General features: G+C 41.6%; 1 protein-coding gene across 2 annotated transcripts in view; it reads left to right on the forward strand.

The window, feature by feature from the left end:
- Positions 1-22,372, forward strand: part of LOC126199125 (inversin-like) — a 91,185-nt gene that overhangs the window by 46,180 nt on the left and 22,633 nt on the right. For both annotated transcript variants that reach the window (XM_049935883.1, XM_049935890.1), the window contains exon 2: positions 13,482-13,721. In XM_049935883.1, coding sequence (XP_049791840.1) covers positions 13,498-13,721 — 224 coding nt within the window. In that variant the 5' untranslated portion in view covers positions 13,482-13,497. The remainder of the gene's footprint in view (positions 1-13,481; positions 13,722-22,372) is intronic.

The raw sequence follows: 22,372 nt of genomic DNA on the forward strand, positions 1-22,372 counted from the left end.
GCTGCAATAAATCCACAGGTGGCGGCGGACTTAGCATACGGAGTGGGTCTGGCGGAGTTGGGAGGGGGAGGGGGGTTGGTTTGGGGAAAGGAACCAAGCAGCGAGGTCGTCGGTCACATCGGGTTAGAGAAGGATGGGGAAGGAAATCGGCTGGGCCATTTCAAAGGGACCATCCCGGCATCTGCCTGAAGCGATTTAGAGAAATCACGAAAAACCTAAATCATTATGGCCGGACACGGGTTTGAACCGTCATCCTCCAGAATGCGAGTCCAGTGGCGGAGATGGCGGTGCCGTCTGACGTCCAGTGCTTGTTGGGCCCTAACCTGGTGGTGACTGGTGGCGTGGCATCGCGTCGTGCTGGGCGTTCTCACATTGCACATACATCCTGTTAAACTCAACCAGTATTTACACTGATTAGTGACAGATGCGTTACACCGATGCTGGGCACGTATTCATGTATGACTCAGCACCCCTGTGGCTCACCGATGTGGAAACCACCTGGCCCATCCCGTAGTTGCGCTACACTTAAGCTACGTGGCCAGGATTGTGAGGAGCGGCTCGATCCGCTTCGTGGTGGGTAAACAGGTATGTTGATGAAACTTAACAAGGACTTTAGGACTTCACAGTGCCGTATATTGGACAGTGTTCCATACAAATGCTAGTAACATCGGGTGTGCGCCAAGGAAATGTAGTGGTATATCTAATGTTCTCAAAATACTTAAACGGTTTATTGGATAGATTCAGCAGCACTAGGAGAATAGGAAAATATCGATGGACGAAATGCCGAAAGATTTGGACAAGATTTCCACTAAGGTGGTAAGAATGACTGCGCGCTATAAATTTCGATACATGTCAGTCAATGCCCTTAAGAACCCATTAGGGATAATACAAATCGTGTTCCAAGGAAAACAAGTGCTGACAGGTGTGAATATTTCTGAACCATCAGTTTAATGAGTCATGGTGGCAAGATACAGACACAAATTATTTACAGAAGAATGGAGGGTGTTATAGCCCTTTCAGACCCCCACCCAAACTTGAAATGAAAATTTTGAAATAAATGCATTTTTGTAACAAAAAAATATGGAATCGTGGACCGATTGCTTAGAAAATTTTATTTTTTAATTTTGATACAAATTTTAAACCCACACAATTGTGTGGGTCGGGATTATCTTACATATTTATGTCATTTCTTGCAGTGATATTCACGAAAGCAATTACTGTCTTTAGACAAACGTAAATAAATATTACACTTCAGACATCTTGTTCTCGTCCTCTTCTTGCAATTTTTTTGCCTGCAGCAACGAGGTGAAGGCAAATCATCAACAGTTGGCCAGTGATTATATCCGTCTAGCCACTTCTCATCACATGGTGTGTTTGCTGGTTTGTACATTTTATTTGGTGGCTCTTCATCAGATTCACTTTCATGTTCCTGTCCTGAAGAAGAAGAAATTAGCGCTTCCCCAATAACTGGTCGGAATCCAAGAAGATCTAAAGTGTTTTTTCTTTTGTACTTTATTGGCTTCGCATTCAGCTTTGTATTGTAACCAGGAATTGACGCAAGCCAAATCAAGTAAATGAATCAAAACTTTTAAAGACCACTTTTTTTGTCTTCAAGAAAGTCCTGTAGGTCTCCATCATTAGATCGCAGATGTCCACTCCTCCCATACACAGGTTCTACTTCACTACGACTGCAGGACATTGCACTAAGGTGTATTGGCATCATCACTACTGAAGACTTCCACTTCAGAGTCATCTAATATGGCTAGAATTTCCTCGTCAGTAAGCCCTAAAACGAAACAAACAAACGAACTGTGAAAATAATGCGCAAATACAATAGTAAAATGACTTATCTATTCCGTAGTCCGCAGCTCGTGGTCGTGCGGTAGCGTTCTCGTTTCCCGCGCCCGGGTTCCCGGGTTCGATTCCCGGCGGGGTCAGGGATTTTCTCTGCCTCGTGATGACTGGGTGTTGTGTGCTGTCCTTAGGTTAGTTAGGTTTAAGTAGTTCTAAGTTCTAGGGGACTGATTACCATAGATGTTAAGTCCCATAGTGCTCAGAGCCATTTGAACCATCTATTCCGTAATCTGTCCCGAATCGTAACCACAAACATCGACCGAAAACGGAAATATGCCGGTAAAATAGTCCCCAACACGCACAATTGTGCGTGAGGATGTTAGTCATTATAGCTATGAAAGTATGCAAATAATTGTGGCGGGCATATTTTTATTTACTTCTGTACACCTTTCGGAATCTCAAACACATTTTTCCAAATGTCAAAACGCAATAAATAAAGCACAATAAACATTTACAACGACAGACATGCTTCCGACCCGCCATCTTGAAAATTACCAAAGATTAAGACACAATATCTCGCGTCTGTGACGAGATATCGATATAAATCGAGTTGTATACGAAACAGCGATTCCAGCACACTCGTGTGACTTGAGACTCAACTGCATAGCGAAATAATATGATGCTGCAACGCAAATAAACCGCACCCACACAACTGTGCGTATCGGGTCTGAAAGGGCTAGAAGCCTACCTCGGGAAGATCTGTTAGGCTTCCAGAGAAATGTAGGAACACTTCGACATACCTTAGAAAAAAGATTCAAAAAAAAATGCAAAACTGCTTTATAGCATTTGGAAATACAGACAAAGCTTTCAGTAATGTTACTTGGAATACATTGTCCGAATTCTGAAGGTATAGGGCAAGAGTCGAAGGACGTGAAAGGAAATAAGGCAGGATTGTAGCCTACCAAGCCATGCTATTCAGTCTGTACATTGACCAGTAAAGGAAACCAATGAGGGGTTTGAAAAAAGGATTACAGTTCAGGGAAAAAGTATAAGAACTTCGCGGTTTGCAGAAAATATAAGTTTCTCTGTCAGAGACATTAAAGGATTCGGAAGAGCAGTTGAACAGTAAGGACACTGTCTTGATAGGAGGATATAAGACGAACATGAACAAAACCAAAACATGAGTTGTGGCATTTGGACACCCATTTTTCCCTCGCTTAATAGGTGAATGGAATGATAAAGAAAATCGACGATCTTGGTACGATGTACCCTCCAGCATCCACTGTATAGTTGCATGTGGAGTATATATGTCGATGTTAATGTAATGCCGATACATAACAGCATGACGCACTTCTCGAGTTACACGTAACAGAAAAAAATCTGAGTGGGCTGACGAAGGTGTTGTTGACGTGCAGCATATTATGAAATGAGTCGATGGGGACGTAGTCAAATCAGACTCGTTTATTCTCACATTCAGTTGCCCGAGACTCCCAGAGCATGTTAAAGCGGGTTTCTTAGTTTTGCCAGTACGGCCAATTTCCCCAACATAGCCACTTGTGGTAAATGTGGTCAGCCTGCCCATGAAGGAGCCGATTGTTCATCGCCTGTGAAGTGTGTGAATTGCTTTGAGAGTCACCCTGTCCGGAGCCGGGTCTGCCCCATCTATCTCAAGGAACAGAAGATACAGGAGATCAAAACATCTAAGCGCATCCCCTATGGTGAGGCCAAGAAGCTCTTTAAGGCCATGCAGCCTCCTGTGTTTACAACATCTTTCGCTTCCGCTCTACAGAAACTGGTACAGTTGGCCACTGTTGCTACACAAACGGAGGTTGCTAGTGTCAGCACTAATACCTGCGTTTGCCAGTGCACTTGTGCTGCTGCGGTTGTTTTGCAAACTGCAGCTCTCCCCACAACGTCGGACAAGGCCGTGGTTGCTGACATTAGGGTACTTCCTGCCCCTCCCCATATGGCGCCTTCTGCCCAGGCGAGTAAACTGTTTACAAGGTTCTGCATTCTAAGCCCGCCAAGACAAAGATGTCGAAGGTGAAGATTTTGCCACCTGAGGAGACTAGTCAGCGTCAGTCCGATGACGAGGCCATCGTACTGTCTGACATCTCCCTTGGGTCGCAATTGGATCTGATGGACATTGATGTCGACCGGGGGCGATCTTCTCGCCCCGGGAATAAATCTCCGGCCAGTACGGGCTCTCCTCCAAAGCACAGACGCAGGGTGAAAATTCAGCCACCCTGATCACTGGCTCCCATATTACAGTGGAACCTGAATGGGTTCAGGACGCATGTGGCCGAATTACAACTCCTTGCACGAGAGCGAACCATGTGCTTATGTCTCCAAGAGACACATTTTCGGGCCACTGATGCTCCTTCTTTACAGGGCTATACCGTGTATCGGAAAGATGATCTGATGGGGGAAAGGGCAAAGGTTGGTGTTGCGGTTTTTTCCATAGCATGCACCACTCATCTGAGCTCCCTCTCGTTACGGACTTGCAAGCAGTTGCAGTTGACCTTCTTGTGGGGGCAGAGTCTCACAATCTGTTCCGTAGGCTCAATCCTTTGGATTCGCCTCCTGGATGAGGCTGTGGCATTACCAGTGCCGCCCAGGTGGTACCTCTGCAGAGCTGACTGGACACTTTGCTGAATTGTCGATCCCACGGTCCTCAGGTCATCCCAAGAGGCGTCCTGTCCCTTGGTGAACCACTGAGTGCTGCTCAGCCATCCGAGCCCGCCGTGCAGCTCTGCGCCGCTTCAAGTGCCGTCCCTCAGTTGACAATCTTGCGGCCTTTCGGGTGGCAAGGGCCAAGGCGCGGCGAGTGATTAAAGAGAGCAAACGACGGTCATGACAATCGTTCTTGAACTCCATCTCCCGCTTCACTAGTTCCAAGAAAGTATGGGAAGCCATCAGGATTTCCGGGAAACGCAGCCAAATACCTGTCACGGCATTGCTGCATCAGGGATGTCTCCTCAGGGCGCCGAGAGACATTGCCCAGACATTTTGCGGAATCTACCGCCACTATTAACTGTGATCCAGATTTCTGCCGCTACCACACTGCCATCGAGAGGGGTCATTTGTACTTCCGGTCTCCAAATTCTGAACCCTACAACTGCCCCTTCACAATGTGGGAACTGGATTCGGCGCTGTCTGTGGCTCATGACACTGCGTCCGGTCATGATCAAATCCGGTGCAGCATGCTGCAGCACTTATTGCTGCCATTCAAGGAAGTTCTCCTGAATTGTTTTAACATGATATGGTTATCCGGCACGTTCCCTGACTCGTGGAGGGAGGCGATTTTGATTCCCCTCCTCAAACCGGGGAAGGACCGAACGCATCATAGTAGTTATCGGAGTATTGCTTTGACGAGCTGTGTCGGGAAAACGTTGGAACGCATGGTCAACCGTCGTCTGGTTTGGCTGCTCGAGACCATGCAGCTCCTTAGCCACTCTGTGTGGCTTTCGGAGATGTCGTTCAACTATAGACAACTTGATACTGCTTGAGGCGGCCATCCAGCAGGCCTTCCTACGTAACCAGCATTGTCTAGGTGTATTCTTTGATATTAATAAGGCGTATGACACTACTTGGCGCCGACTTATCCTCAATCAACTCCATCAGTGGGGCTTTCGTGGCCGTCTCCCCATCTTCATTCGGTCCTTTCTTTCCCACCGCCTCTTTCGATATCGGGTTGGTAATGTGCTATATGATTTGTACGTGCAGGAGAATGGTGTTCCTCAGGGAAGCGTTTTAAGTGTCACCCTCTTTGTCGTCGCCATTAACAGTATCACGTCCACTACTATCCGGAGTCCTGCCCAGTGCTCCTTGTTTGTGGATGATTTTGCTGTTTTCTGTTATTCCTCCGGTCTTTTCACTGCTAGTCGGCAATTGCTGCTTACGATAAAGCGATTAGAGGCATGGACTGCGAAGACGTGTTTTACCTTTTCTGCAGACAAATGTGTGTGTGTTCATTTTAATCGTTCTCTACGTCTTTTTACCTCCCCGGAATTGCGTGTGAGTGACACCATTCTTCCTTTTAGCGACACTGTGAGGTTCCTGGGCCTCACTTGATTCAAAGTTGTCGTGGTTGCCGCACCTTAAAGACCTCAAGGTGCGGGCCCTGAAGGCACTGAATATTTTGAAGTGTCTGATCCATCGGTTCTGGGGAGCAGATCGGGCGCGTCTGCTGCAGTTTTATAGGGCTTTCGTCCGGTCGCGTCTTGACTATGGATGCACCGGGTATGGGTCAGCGAGGCCTTCGTATCTGAAGATTCTTGACGCAGTACACCATGAGGGTATCAGGCTGGCGACTGGTGCCTTCCGTAACAGTCCCATCCCCAGCCTGTGTGCTGAGGCAGGGGAACCGCCGCTCTCCATCCGGCGGAAACTCCTCATGGTGCGACGGGTGTGTCAATTCCTTGCCTATCCTACCTCCCCTGCGCACCCTACCGTTGCCCGACCGCCTATGGAATGTCTCTTTTCCAGTCCTCCGAGGGCAACGAGACCATTTGGGATTCGTGCCAAACATTTGCTTGAGTCCCTTGGTGTGGAGCGTGTGGCACCCCAACTCCAGGGTTTTACCCGCTTGCCTCCCTGGTTGCTTCAGAGGCCCAGCGTCCTTTTAGACTTGTGAGAGTACCGGAGGAGCTGCACTCCTGCGTTTGTTTTTACCTCCTTATTTTACGATATTTTAAACCAGCATCCCGACCATGTACCAGTATTTACGGATGGCTCTAAACAGGGGGACTCTGTTGGTTGTGCTGTTGTTTTCCCTGATCGAGTCGTCAAGTTAAGGCTTCGTGCGGCGTTTACCATCTTGGATGCCGAATTGTTTGCGATCTTGCGGGCATTGGAGCAGATGAGATGTGTTCCCAGTCTTAAGTTTCTCATCTGTTCTGACTCCCTGAGTGCCCTTCAGACCATGCAACACTTGTATACCCAGCGGATACGGTCGTCCAGAACATCCATGATGATGACCTACTCCACCTGCAACGGCAGGGGAAGGAGGTTTCTTTCTGCTGCGTGCCGGGGCTCGTGGGTACTAGGGGAAACCAACTGGCGGATGTGGCTGCCAAAGATGCATGTTCCCTCCCGCACGTTGTTGAATGTGCCGTCCCCCTCCATGCTGTTACCTCCCTTTTGCGCTTTCGTGTTATGCGTCAATTGGAAGAGGAGTGGCTGGCAGTCGGTGAAAATAACCTGCGTCTGGTCAAGGCCACCACGCGGCCATGACGTACGTCCTACCAGTCATGCAGGCGGGATGAGGTTCTCCTCACTCGCCTCCGCATCGGGAACAGTCCCTTAACGCATGGTTTTTTTTACTCGGGCGGGAGGACCCCCAATCTGCAGTGCTTGTGGCTTCCAGATTACTGTCCGCCACATTTTACTTGACTGTCTTTTATTCTCTGACCAGAGGGCGGTGGTTTCCTTGCCACCGGATTTGCCCTCTATTTTGCAAGACGCAACGACTGTGGTTAAGGTCTTACGGTTTTGTGTCCTGTCCAATTTGTTGCCTCGGATTTTAGGGAGAGGATTTTAATGTGCTGCTGGGTGACTGGCTCAACCAGGTTTTAGGTAAGAGGTCCACCAGTCACGATTACCTACTTGTTTCACTTCGATTTCTGTTCTCTTTTCCTTGTGTTTGACTTCGATTTCTGTTCTCTTTTCCTTGTGTTTCCTTTCCCTTTTTAGTGCGTTTCTTCTCCTCTTGTTTTGCCTCTGTATGTGAGGATTTGGAACTGCGTCAGGTCTGTGTCTCTTAGCCGTTTTCCTTGTTCGCTGTCCGTCTTCGTCCCTTCACCGCATGTGTTCCTGTTTCTATGCGTTTGGGCGCTGATGACCATGCTGTTTAGCGCCCGAAAACCTCAAACCACGCACACACGTAGCTGTTTTTAGGGGACATTTTCTACCGCTTGAGTAATGCATCAGTGGTCAAATGATCAATACGTGTAGTATAAACTGGAAGCAAGTTTTGGAGGCCAGTGTAAACTCGAGTCCAATTTTGGAGGGTACTCAATCAAAAATTTTATTTATATAGCATTTAGTCAGTGTGCATATGTCAGATATACAGCTTTGCACCTGGAGTTGGAATATTGGTGCGAGATTCATAATCCATTGTGTGCACTCGCGTAAATGTCATATTATTCATTTATTCCTGTTTAGTTCTACAGGGAGGATCGAAAGATACATCATTAGTACGCTAAAAGGTTAGATGGAAAAAAGAATGCAGAAATAAGCGCAAGTACTCATTTACAAGGTGTGGAGGTTATACAAGATATCACACACGTGTATGAGGTAATGCACATGCGAGGGTAAGTCAATTATTATCCTCAATTTAGTTATATTTTTGTTTATTTTTGGTACTGCTGTCGTTTTACGTTGATGGCACATACTTTGTTTATTTGTTGTTACATCTTTGCAATTTTCAAGCTGCTAGGTTAGTTTCGTTATCGCTGTCGTGCTGTTAATCATGGCTGCCCCGCTGTCTATTTGCACCAAAGAAGAGCGACATTCAGTGATCCGTTTTTTGTGGTCGGAAGGCGTATCACGTGCCGAAATTCATCGAAGGCTTTCGTTACAGTACGGGAACAGTGTTTTGCCACAACAGTGTCTACGAATGGATTGAAAAATTCCGAAATGGTCGCACAAGTGTTACCCACAGTGAAGGAGCCAGACGACCGTTTACCGCCACAACTGTAGAAACCATTGAGCGTTCACGTGAAATGATTCTCTTAGATAGACGATTAAATATTGACGTAGTGGCACATAGTCTGCAAATTAGTCACGGTTCTACCTACATAATCATCCACAACAGACTTGGGTTTCATAAAGTTTATGCAAGATGGGTCCCAAAACAACTCACGCAGTTGCATAAACAAACACGCTTGGACATCTGCAAAGAACATTTGGTAACGAAGGGGACAACTTCTTAGACAGGATCATTACTGGCGACGAAACGTGGATCCATCATTACGATCCGGAGAGTAAACGGCAGAGTATGGAATGGAAACGTCTCAATTCGCGTTGCAAGTAGTGGTTCAAGACTCAACCGTCCGCAGGAAAACTGATGCTTACGGTTTTTTGAGCTGCACAAGGTCTAGTAGTGGAACATTATGGGGAAAGGGGCACAACAATAAACAGTGTACGCTACAGTGAGATGCTTACTGCCAGGCTAAAGCGTGCAACTCGGAGCAAATGCCGAGGACTGCTGTCAGAAGATGCTGAAACATTCCAGAAACTCAAATCTGAAGTACTGGATCATCCTCCATATACGAGGGTAGCCCGATCTTGCCTTTCTGACTATCGTTTGTTTGGTCCACGGCAAACAGACATTAAGGAGCCATAGATTTGCCTCGTACGAAGCAGTGAAAGAAGCGATGCATTCCTGGCTCGCAGCTCAACCGAGAACCCTCTTTTATGAGGCCAAGCTTTTACAACGATGGACCAAGTGCGCTGAAACGCAAGGAGACTGTCCAAAAATGTTTCCTATTTGATTACAATAAAATTTTATAACTACTTTTCCGGATAAAAATTAATTTATTCTCATAGTTTGTGTCAGTAGTCAGGACTATAGAGCTAACACTAAAACACGTCTACTCAAACGTGTTAAGTTTTCAGTTATTAATAAATGCCACCATTACGGTTCCATAACCTGTCAGAAAATGTTGAGAAGGGAAATTCGTTCACACAAATCTAACTTTTCGTCATTCCCTTTCTCTCGTGAAACGTACGTACACAACAAAGTAAGTGCTTGTCTTGTTTTTAAACTCCGTCTATCGTTGTATGTGAACAATTGAATGCTGTTCGTTAGTGCCACGACCATGCCTTCTTCTATCCAAAACAATTCTTGCCTGAATACAAGAGCACTGACCACATCATGTTTCATATTCTCTGTAAACCATCCAGTCCTAAATTAAATTACACGAAACAATCAGTACGAAATTTCAGGGGCGTATGTGAGTAAATCCCTTAAAGCTAAAATAATTTATACTTCATTTCCATCATGGAGGAAAGGATTCCTTCATGTTCCTGACTTACAAGTGCCAATAGCAATTTCTTTGTTTCAGTCCAGCAAAAGAACGCACGTTGTTACACTGTATGGGCCAGTTTACAGATCGAAAAAAAAAAAATCGTGCCTGTTTCTTTTCTGCATCTGGGGGTCACTTGCACAATATCATCAGTGAATCCCGAATTCGGTGCTCCGTAGTAAACTTGTAATTTTTCGTTTCTGCTGTTATGGCTTTTCTTATCAAGAATCCATGGACCCGTTAAATACTTTTTCCGTGGCCTCTGGCGAGGCTACTGACCATACCAATCTCATCTGAATAGATGGTTCTTCATCTACCGTTAGTCACACTGAACGAAAATTATGTTGACAAACAGGGTTTTGTAACCAAAAAAGTGGGACTTACATGGTGCTTTAGAAGCCTGACTAAAACTAAACTGCTTCATGAAAAACAGTGTTGGATTACTAATTGTACTACATAACCTCTTTGAGAGAGGTCTAGAAAAGTCGCGCTATACTTAGTACTTAGGAACAGTTCCGAGCAAAGCCGTTCCGCATATTTCTCTCGCTGTGTGCCTATCTAATATAACTTCATGCTTCTTGGTGATAATTTGTTACTATTAATTGTAACGGTGTGAGACTTTAGAATTTAGAGTTCCTATGTACAGCGTGTACATAAAGCTTGGGAACACTTTCAATTATTTATTGCACAAGGACTAAACATTGTACAGATGTCATACATATTGCATTTTGAAGACAAACTCTGAAAGGGTGTTTTTTTTCCAAACATTCGATATGCGAACCACGAGTGATCCGGTAGACGTCAGTACAGTAATCGAATTCTTGCCATACCTGTCCCAGCGTAGCATCGTGGACTGTGGCAGTCACCGTATTCTCTCCCGGAGCTCTGCTACATCACGTTGTAGAGGCGGTTAATACACCAGATGTTTAATGTGTCCCCAGAGAAAAGAGGTACATGGCGTGAGATCTGGTAATCGGGGAGGCCATTTCATGAAACAGCTCGCACCGCAGCTGAACTCGCCATGTTTGCAACTAGCACTGACTATCGGCAAATTACCAAACCACGCTGTGGCGGTATACATGAGGGGGGTAAAAAGATCAGGGTTTCTCTTCTAAATGATAAATGTATATTATCTGTACAATATTTGATTCTTGTGCAATAAATAACTGAAATTGTTCCCGGACTTTATGTATACCCTGTATGTGTTTGTGTAAGCTGTATGAACTCTCTGTGAAGTCTTCCGTTCTGACCTTTCAGGTGGAATTGCTGTACTCGTGTAAGTATGTAAACTTCCGTGTATTCTTTCTCCCAGGACTTCTAATGCAAATCATTTCTGCAATCTTTTAAGTGTTCATCATCATCATCATCTCTCTCTCTCTCTCTCTCTCTCTCTCTGTGTGTGTGTGTGTGTGTGTGTGTGTGTGTGTGTGTGTGTGTGTGTGTGTGTGTTTTTAAACAAGCCAACATTTACATATGTAACCCTATGATTCTTACATTATGTTTGAACAAATCACTGAAAATAGTGTGACTATCCACTGCGATGAATATAGAACAACATAGTATTTCTTAACACGTTGCTCTGAGTACGATAGTGCTCAACAACAGTAATTAATACGCTTACAGAATGAACAAGTACAATAGCTAGAGGTATTCAGAAAGTGAGCAAAATCAATACACACTGACAATCCCTTAAATGCCTTAGGGCAATGTGTGAACCTGGCCTTAGTAATGTTAACGGCTTACCTGTTGAAACGTAGGTTTACTATGCAAAGCACATATAGTGATCTGCAAAAGATTAGCTACAAAAAATCACGTTGCATTTGATATTACTTAAACAAATTTTGTTAAATGCTGTGCCAGGAAGCCAAGCGCCAGCAAATCACATGATCAAACGAGCTGCAATACTTGTCGGAGGTAACCGTATATCACAAAATTTTTGAATGGTCGAGTGGGATCTGAAGGTTTAGTAACGAATAACTTGGGAACTACTGTGGTTTAGTTTTGTATTAATTATCGGAATATGCACCACATTCTTTTTCGCCAACAGTTACATATTGAACACAATGAAACGTAAACGTAAGAAAGAATGATTTTTTTTTTCTGCATCACATATTTTTCCACGTAATCTCATTCCCATTCTATGGCCAACGATACGCAAGGGCGTGTTTGTTCTCCTGGTCACGAATCACGGTTGACTGCATTCACACTTCTTTGCTGACTGACTGCTTTAGCGCCAACTCCAGAGTCGTTATACATTGGTCCCCGCGAATGACCATACCAGCAAGCTCCATCTCGTCGAGTAAGACAGCCGTGGATTGCTTCCCAAAACGCTGAAAATCTTGGAGATATCTCCCGAACCTCCTCCACATAACTGCTTCACCCACTTTGCCCTGCGACTAATTCTGTCGACTACAGATGCTCCATGAACTGCCCACAAACGTTTCGAGAGATTTATAAGGATGCGTGACTTAGAGACGCCATGTTGAAATATTGCTGCAGGTACGCTATCTGTCGAAGGAAACTGAAAATTTGCGCTGACACTCGGGAAAATTGAAGTGATGCGTATCTAACGTTTTACGCTCATACCGTTGTTCGCGGCCCAGGAAAAAAGTGTTGCATTGCTTTCTGTGCGATCCTCGTATACATTGCTGGTCGTAGTTGCTAACAATTATTGTAATTTCGCATATAGAACAGAAAGCTCTTGAAATGAGCTCTGTAGATGTAACTTCGTCTTACCTGCTCCGTACATTGAAAAGAAAAGGGTAAAAAGTGATTTGATCCTTCCCTGTGTTCGTGCGAATTATGAAGTGCTTAAATTCAAAGCTGCAGCAACTGCATCCCGAAATCGAGCCTCCTCATCACCAAGGCCAAAGTCAAAGCATGCGATTCTACCAACGCTCAAGAAAGAAGTGGGCGCCAGTGCTTTCAGTTACTCAAAGACGATAAAAACTTTGGAATCTAATGACACTCTTTCTGTACATGCATTCAGGAAATAAACTTTCTGTGCCAAATATTAAAAACAAAAGTGCCGTCTCTCGCAATATAGAAGCTTTACATTTTAAGTAAGTGCAAATAAAAGTAAAAAAACAAAAGATTCTGACTTTCGTCTTGCTTATTACAATGCTTGTTAGTGTTAGAGTTGAAGTTTTAACAAAAAAATTGAAACGTACATTTATTTTCATTATAATTTCAAAATAGGTGTATCCAGCGGACCACAGCTAAGGAAGCACTTTCGCTGTTCGCAATTGATAGTTTCTGCTGCCACCGTAATTATTGCGCTGACGTCGCTTGTACGCCAGGAATAAAATCAGTCTCGTAACTGTCTGGATGGGTTATTGGACACATTTATTGTAGTGTACATGTATTTCCTGTGCAGCATATTCACGAAGGTATCGAACTTTATAATTTAATGAGTTAAGGACTCCTTGGAGACTATAGGTGGTTCACAATAAATCACTCACGAAATAGTTTCGATATACTTGTAAAGGGTTTTAACCCTATAAAAATACTTAGCTTGAAAATATTCCTCGCCTTTTAATAGTGTAAACAAACTAGACGGTAATTTGCAGAACGTTGTCCTACCAAAACATACGTGAATGTTGACTTGCAAATTTCTTGCCCTACAATTCATTCGAGTTCCGATTTATATTGTTACAGGTTTCACCGTTTACAAATGGCACCATCGAAGGGCGCAGGATATAAAGCAAATGTGATACTAAGCTGGACGACTCTACACTTTGCCGAGGAAACAGAGTCGTGGGAAAGCGTAGAGATATTGCTCAATGGAGGATCTTCAACTCGTGACCTGTTCACAACGAAAAGGAAGCTCAAAGATCCATTGCGGGCGCCTTCCGTTGTGAAAGAGATATGTCGCCGCGGGTGTTTGCAACTGCTCAGGTCAGTGCAATTTTTATTCAATTATTTCTTACAGTAAGCCAATTACTTGACACGATTTAAGCCAAATGACAGTCACGTAAAGTATATATCATTATCAGCCATTTAGCATAGAGTGCTGCCTTGAGACTTCACCATGCATTATGATTTTCAGCCACATGTACCCATTTTACTGCTGCTGCATATTTGTGTTATCTAACCACTTCCAAGTAGGTCGCCATTCTGATCTCTGTTGTTTCTTGGAATCTCCCTGTAATTCATTTTCGTGCTTGTATGTCCCAGACATCTGAATTTTATTTTAGCTATAGTCATAACTACGTTCTTCAATCCAGTTTTGTTCCCCATTTAATTTGTTCGGTTTTCGATGTCTCATGGCAGTTCCTGGTATGGATTGTTTAACTACATGCAGAACGTTATCTTTTCTTCTTCTTCTTCTTCTTCTTCTTTTCAGCACTCACAACCCCTGTAGATGACACGCTGCATCAACAATCTGCTTACATCACCTTCTATCTCTCGCAGTCTCTCTCCACCCTGCGAACATTCCTAATGCTGTGATTTCCGTCTCTGTCATCTTTCCACCTTGTATGAGGTTGGCCCAGTGGTCTTGTTGCCACGTAGAGTTCCTTCAAATGCTTTCTTGGTGATTCTTTTGTTTCCCATTCTAGCCACAGGTCCAGCCCATTGCAGTCTCCTGCTTTTTAATTTCTGGATGATAGTGGGTTGCTTATTAACTGATAAATTTCATTGTTCCTTCGAATGCTCCATACACCATTCTCCAACACAGGTCCCCAGATTTTTGTCATACTTTCCTTTCGAAAACATTCAGTTTTTCTCTTTCATTTTTTGTAAGTGTCCAGCTTTCTGAACTGTACAGTACTGCAGGGTAGATGATAGTGTTGTATATCTTCAGCCTTGTGGGTACTGACAAAGCTTTATTTTTTAATGGGTTGCTTAGTGAGTACAGACATCTTGACCCAGAGGCTATTCTTTCGTTTGTATACACTGTTATGATATTTTTACTGTTGAAACATGATCCAAGGTATTTAAACTGAAGAACGTTCTTTGAATTTATAATGTTGGTCAATTTCAAAATAAGAATTTGGGTTTATGACTTGACCTATTTCCATATATTCTTTCTCTTGGTCAGTCAAAAGCCCCATTTTGCTGGCACTGTGCCTGAGAGATCTGTACATGTCTTTTAGGTGTTTTTCAGTTTCACTCAGCAACACTACATCATCTGCATATGCCAGGATTTTTACTGCACTGTGTTCGAATCTGAGACCATTGTATAGATGTACATTACTCTCCTGAACCACTTCCTCTAATGCAAGGTTGAATGGGGCACATGAGTGTCTCCTTGTCGCAAGCCTGTTTCAATTGGAAAGGTGGCGGGTATGGATCCTCTGAAATTCACTTCTGCCTGGGAGCCAACCACACACAGTTGTATCATCCTAATGATTTTCTGGGTATACTAAATTATTGTAATGTGTTGTGGAGAGTACTTCTGTGGATGCTGTCATACACTCGCTGGAAGTCAATGAAGAGACAGCGGATGTTTTTGTTAAATTCCCGGTATTTCTCAAAGGTCTGCCGTATAGTAACAAATTATCAGTTGTGGAACGGTTTGTTCGAAATCCAGCCTGGTAATCTTGAATAATGTTTTCTGCGTAAGGTTTAAGTTTTTCCAGAATTATCATTGACAGAATTTTGTATGTTATGTTCAGCAAACTGATTCCTCTGTAATTTCCACATTCAATTCTGTTTCCTTTCTTGTGTATGGGACAAATTATTGCAGTTTTCCAATCTTCAGGCAGTGTTTTTGTTTTCCATAGCATTGTGATAAGATTATAAATATCATTGTGTAGTTTGCTTCCGCCCTCTTTTAACATCTCTGCTGATATCTGGTCCTTGCCTGCTGACTTGTTGTTTTTCAGCTTTTGAATCACGTGGATTAGTTCTTATCATGTGATTCTGCATTCGTCATTATTAATGCTGTCACTCTCAGACTTTGCATAATTGAAGGTTATGTGCGGATCAGGGCAATTTAACATTTCTGTGGAATATTTCCATCTTTCTAGGATATCGTCCAGCTGTGTTAGCGTATTTTGATTTTTATCTTTTATGAATAGGTTTCCACTTTGATAACTTCCCTTACTTTTCTTTGTATACTGAAACAACTTCTTTGAGTTTACATTCCTGCTTTCCACTTCTACAGATTCTAGGACTACCGTTAGATATTTCCTTTTCTCTGTTCATAGAACTGTTGCAGTTTCTCTTTTAACCGCCTTGAAGGCTTCTCTCCTGTCCTCAATTTCTGTTTCTTCATTTTCTTTTTCCTGCCCAGTGTTTTTTCTGCTGCATCTGTTACTACAGTCTTTATTCTTTCCCAAGCCTTCTCAACACTATTTTTCTCCTCAGCTTCTTGCAATGCTGTCAATCGGTTATTTATTTCAATCACATAGGTTTAGTTAACAGACAGGTCCTTCAGTCGTTCGATGTCTAAATTAGGTTTTGGTGTGGCTTTTGGTTGTTGATTCCAAATCATCCTGATTTTCATCTTTCGTACCACTAGAAAATGATCTGAGCCAATTTCAGCTTGTCTGTGTGTTCTGATATCTCTTTTAAATGAAGTGCAATGTTGATCGCTCATAACATGGTCAATCTGATTTACTGTTTTGCCATCTGTAGAGTACCATGTACCTTTGTGTATTTCTTTGTGAGGGAACATCGTCGAGCAAATTCTCATAGTCTTTGACAGTGCAAAGTTGATAATTTCTAAACCATTTTCGTTTGTGGTCGAGTGTTTGCTATGTTTAATTTCTATTGTGGGGATGAACATATCCTCTGTACCTTTTTTTCCACGTTAAAGTCCCTTAGGATATTTCTTATATTTCTTGTTGGAATACTTTCGAATGCTCTCTTGTATTCTTCGTAGTACTCGTCTTTCTCATCCTCAGTTGAATTTTCAGTGGGTGCATGGACATTTACGAATGTTACATTGCACCACTTGTGTTTGATTGTTATGCAAGGCATTTTTTTGTTAACACGATGGAATTCCTTAACCGGATTAACAATCCAGTTCGTAACAGCAAAACCAGTACTACATTCATGATGTTTTTCATCTCCCCCATAAAAAAATGACAGTTATCCTCAATGTGTATCCCTTCTTGAAGCCACCAAACTTCCTGTAGAGCTACAATGTCTGTCTTGTATGTTTTTAATGCAGATATCAAAGTTGCTGCTGCAGCTGGTTTATTAAGACTACAAATGTTCACTGTCCCAAATGTGAAACAGTGTTTCTTGTTTCCACCTTGCGAATTCCTGTTCCATAGCCTATGTCCGCTTCCTCTGAATCCATTATACTAGGATAATCGTTGATGTGAGCCAGTAGGTATAGAATCCTCTGGCCGTGTCGAGAGTGCTGTGCAAGTTATGTTGGTGATGGGGCTGCCACCTTACAGCTTCCAAGCTCGCTGAGTAATATTTTGGATTACCGTTTCCTAGGCAGATTGCCTTTCCCAGGCTCTGAGCTCGGCCTGCCCCATAGAGATGCCTTCCGCCTGCTAAACACTCCACAGGTTCTAAATTGTTTTTGCATTAAAAGTCTAATCCTCACTGGTGCAAATTGTAATGCATTTCTCCCCCTTTTTAAATGGAAAGAGTGCTCGGCTAATCGTAGTAGTAGTAGTTTAAGTTCAAGAAATAATAACTGTCTCCTAGTTACTCCTTTTGGAACTTTGGCCCTTCTTGTGATTCTTGCATTTTGAGTAAGGTTATTCTTAATTTAGAAATACGTAAGCGTTACCAGTAACAGTGGTAGTTATTGACTGTATGCAACCCAACGGATATTCAAAAGTATTGGATTTGGTTGCATTACTGAGATGCACACTGACCAGTTGACACTCTTATAGAAATTGTGTGTTAATGGTCAACATTGACAAAACAAGTACAGAATGCTTCTTTCAGAACAATACCTGCAAGGCATTAATATGATCAACAAACATGCAAGTACCCATTTTTTTATACTGGCTTGTCATAGGTCATGTACATTTTGCTGGTTAACAAGCTCCAGTCAGTCATTAAAGCTGAAAATATGGTTCACAACTCTGCCTAATCCTCGGCACATGTAAATGTCGTAGCACACTTAATGTAGCAAAACAACTGTGTGACAATCTGTAAAATGAATATTTGTAGTGTAACTATTATTCAGCAGTGCAGTCGGTAAAGTTCAAGTTAGCGAGAAGCTTTGTGTTTGAATACTGATAGGTTTGCGTCCTCATTTACTTTTAACATTCTTCATACAGTAATTCAAAATGAGTGTCACAGTACCTGTATTTGTGGTGAAGCACATTATGGTCTCTTTTTACCTCGTCAGTTGCCTCAAGGCATAAATGGTAGCCATGTAACATATACAGACAAGCTGAAGATGCTTCTAGTTATTTTGTTGCAGATAAACTATTGGATTCTGGTCCTTGTTTGACAAGTAGTTACTACTTCTGAGTTTATCTAACACAAGAGAGAGATCACAAATGTATAGGCATGTTAATCATAGTAAAAGAAAAACATGTTTAGCAACCTAGTGCACTATAAATTAATTTTGTTTGTATGAATTAATGTACCAAACATACCACTGTATTTTCAAAATTTACTGTGATCTTCAAGTGGTTGTTTCATGGAGTATTGGTGCGATTCTTCTTATATTAAATTATGTCTGTTGTTTCTTTTTACCAAGACATTGACTTTGTTATCTTTTAACCACTTATTTACTTCTCGCGATCACTGATAAATCCATATGATGATCTGTTTCTCCGTGTATCTTTCGTCTGTTCGTAGATTGCAAGCACATCATGGAATCTCTGTGTTCTTTTATAGATATTCATGTTACCAACATTCACTAGTAGAATCACGCACTGGGCAATTACCCTATCCAGTTCTACAGGATGGTTAGAAACAGTCGAAAAGCTTGTAAGGGCATTGTAAGGTAGCTTGTGCTGAGAAATAATTGTTAAGAAAAAATTGACATGTTGTACTATTTCAGAATTAATTAGTATTGAAGTTAGTCAATCAGGCCATTGTGCACCCAAATTAAAGTGCCCTGTCAGAATTAATGTCAGTTTTTCTCATAGCACAGATGGTAGCACATGAGACTGCTCATGTAGCTTGGGTTCGATTCTGACTACTGCCCCAGGGCCAATTTTTGTATCACTCTGTTTTTGGTTTTAGGAAACCGCATGAAGAGCACATTTGGTGACACTGTCTATTGTGGGCTGCTTGAATTTACACTCAGAATGGTCTGATTGGCTAACTTAAGTGGTAATTAACTTGGCAAAGGTAAACAGAATTAAGACATTAACATTTGTAGAGTGACGTTTACAATGTACTATCGAAATTATTTTGACACTGGGTTATATAAAAATCACCTCTGGAAGCCGATAACGAACTATTGGTAACGACTACCCCTGGTTTTGCCTGGCGGATGAAGGAGTTACTTCACTACGTGTTGCTGTAAACTAGGGTGACAAAATGATTTTCAGAGAAAACTAGGACACAACCAGCCAAGCTCCAATGGATCCCCCCCAATCAAAGTACACAGATGTTTTTTGGTTTACATTGTAAGGTCTTCATTGCAGATTTTCAGTACCTCCCACTCACGTGAGAGTTCTCATCCCTCTGTTTTGTCATTCCCATTTATTTTTAAGTGTTTGTGAGGATAGATCATTAGACTGCCTCTTTTTGTGCAAATGTCCTGCATACCATGAACAAATAATGAAGAGTAAAAAGCACTGACACAAGTATTTTGCCAAACAGAAGAAAATGCCCCACTGCTGTATTCAATGAAGTGTCACTTTGTACTAGTACTTCTGAGTGGGATGAAGCAAAGCCAAGTTAAAAGCTGAGTCTTTGGTCTGCCTGTGGTCCGCACATCCTGCAAAAGTGTACTTCGTCATTCTGTGGCCAGCTCTACATTAGAAAAGGGGATAGGATTGAAGTATAGAAACCATTAATTAATTCTCAGGGCATGGACTGAATGATTTGTGTAATGATTTGGTTGAATGTGGATCAAGTACAGGCAAAACAATCATATTCACAAAATAATAGATTGCTGTAATCCTGTATTTTATACGAAGGTTCTATCAAATTCAAGAGTGCACCAAATTGGAACAATGATATGATGGTTGGGATAAGCACCAGAGTAAATATCAGTAGCTGATGATGAGTTGTTTACAGTTTTTATAACTTCTGTTATGTGATCATCATTCTCTCTGTCACCAAAGATTCTAATGCCACCTCCAAAGATTAACTTGGTAGAAAAAGCAAAGAAAATTACCAGAATGGTAAAACGTTGATACTAGTTTCCTCTCCACATAAAAAATATTTGAGAACTGAAGAAAAAGCAGGAAATAGAAAGAGGAAAAGAATAAATTAAAATGAAAAATTTTTATGCGGAAAAACCAAAAATGTGAAGATCCGGAAAATGACATTTGGGAAAACTAGACCCATTTAAAAAGTTAAAGAAAATGGAGAAAAACATGAGTCTTAGACTTCATCAGGCAAAGGGGATGAAGCATGCATGTTGTGCAATAGGCTACATTCAGACCCAGTGTCTATCTTGTTGTGGCTGTGGCATGAAGAACATTCCAGTGCTCAGGAAAAAGACAAATACTTAACCTGCAATATTGGTTCTTAATAACATGTTTTTGTTTTTTGTTACAACCATTTATTGAGAACTTTGCGTATATTAATGTAGTATTTTGAAAATTTAAAATGATTTGTCAAAATCAGTACTTAAAATAATTTATGGTATCCATTGGTAGTACTCTCAAGAATTTCTCAATGTTTTCATATAGCTATTGTACTAGAATAAAACTACTACCTCATTTTTGAGTTTTTTTCCATTCATTTAAATGAGTGCCCCATTTTGTAGAGATGGGGCAAAAATGGGTATTTCGCACCTAACAAGGTTATTGTTTTTTTTTTTTTTTTTTTTTTTTTTTTTTTTTTTTTTTTTTTTTTTTTTTTTTTTTGGGTAGAGGTGGTATATTTTAAGCTGAAACTGGAATAGCTTCATCTTGTGGAATAGTTGAGGCACCTGAATAACCTTAATTTACTAATCTACTGATTGTGAAAGTAATTTATGTGAATTAAAAATTATTGTCCTACTTTTTCCCTATAGTATACAGCTCTGCAGTTCATAGGCATATGGAAAATTTGTTTCTTGTTTTACTTAAGGTGTGTTTACACTGCAGCCTCACTGCTAGCACCTCGTTGCTTGCTGATGGCACATAACATCTTGCAGCTGGTTGGAAGCCTGTTATATTATTTACTCTGCAGGTATATCTTGATCATCTTGCTTTGTGCCAGAAACCTTTACCTTGCAGCTGTTAGATAGCTATTTAAGTGCATTATTTGCAGCTGTGTGAAGCAAAAATGATATTCTCTGCATCAACAGTAATAGGAGTTCGTTCATGCCACAAATGTGGTTAAAGAAAAAGAGATATGGATACAGCCTTTGAATGTGGACTGTCCATACTCTGATAATTTCACCAGTTCTATCAACAGCTCAGAAATTACCCAGAACATTTCCTCCGTTACCAGTGTCACACCAGATTTTCCAATCAGTTGTAAGTATTATTGAGCTGGAAGTACTTCAAGAAGTGAAGTATTGTGCTACAATACTATTAATGGAAGAGAGGAGTGATTAATAGAACTACTCATTCTACTTCATGTACTACATCCGGATTGTAGTGAGCAGCTTGACATGCAGTGATGATTCAGATTAACCCTAGAACACCCATCCTATTTTATGACAGTAGACACGTGACCTGACTCAGTGAGACTTGTATTTTTTTCTTCATAATGTTACATTTTCACTAAGATAAAAATGAAAATTTGAGTTAGCACTACTTTAGCAAGATTTTATTAACATGAATTTAAATATTTAATACAGATAAGCAAACAAATTTTTATTTATTTATTTTTTTTTTTTCTAAAATTCACAGATTGATAAATCCTGGGAAAATACTGTATATCTGTTGTATTTTTATATTATGTTGATGGTATTCTTGAAAAAGTTTTGTTTTTGTGTGTTGTTTTCACAGACAGCCATCATTGCACTTCATTGCAGAGGTTAAATACTCACCACATATGTTTCTTCTGTTGTTGATACAAACAATTTTCTGCATTCTTTGTTTTAAAGATTGCACTTATAACAATACTACTACTTTGCTGGAATTTTTTTCTTCTACAGTTTGACTGGTGTCTTGAGGTTCATGCACTTTCCATACAGTGAAGAACAGGTTTCTGAAGCTCTAGTTCTAGCCTTATTTTTATATGTGTTTGAACCATATCTTCAGTGAGTTCATCAAGAAAGATTTGAAGCTTAGATTTAATTTCTTTACATCATGTGTCAATTTTTTATTCAAAAATACCACATACAGTGCAACCTAACAAACAGCTGAATTTATGAACAATGAACCATCAGATCCAGTGAATACACCCCACTTTTCATCTCACTACGGTACTTTTTTCCATCATACTTGAAAGCATCTCGATATATGGAATGTGTGATGTATTGTGAAAAGTAGCACTACACTTTCCCCCCACTTTTTTAGTGTGTGACAGTAGAGTGTGATCGTGTGTAGAAACAAATTCTT

The sequence above is a fragment of the Schistocerca nitens genome, chromosome 1 (genome assembly GCF_023898315.1).
Source record: "Schistocerca nitens isolate TAMUIC-IGC-003100 chromosome 1, iqSchNite1.1, whole genome shotgun sequence".
NCBI classification, from domain to species: domain Eukaryota; kingdom Metazoa; phylum Arthropoda; class Insecta; order Orthoptera; family Acrididae; genus Schistocerca; species Schistocerca nitens.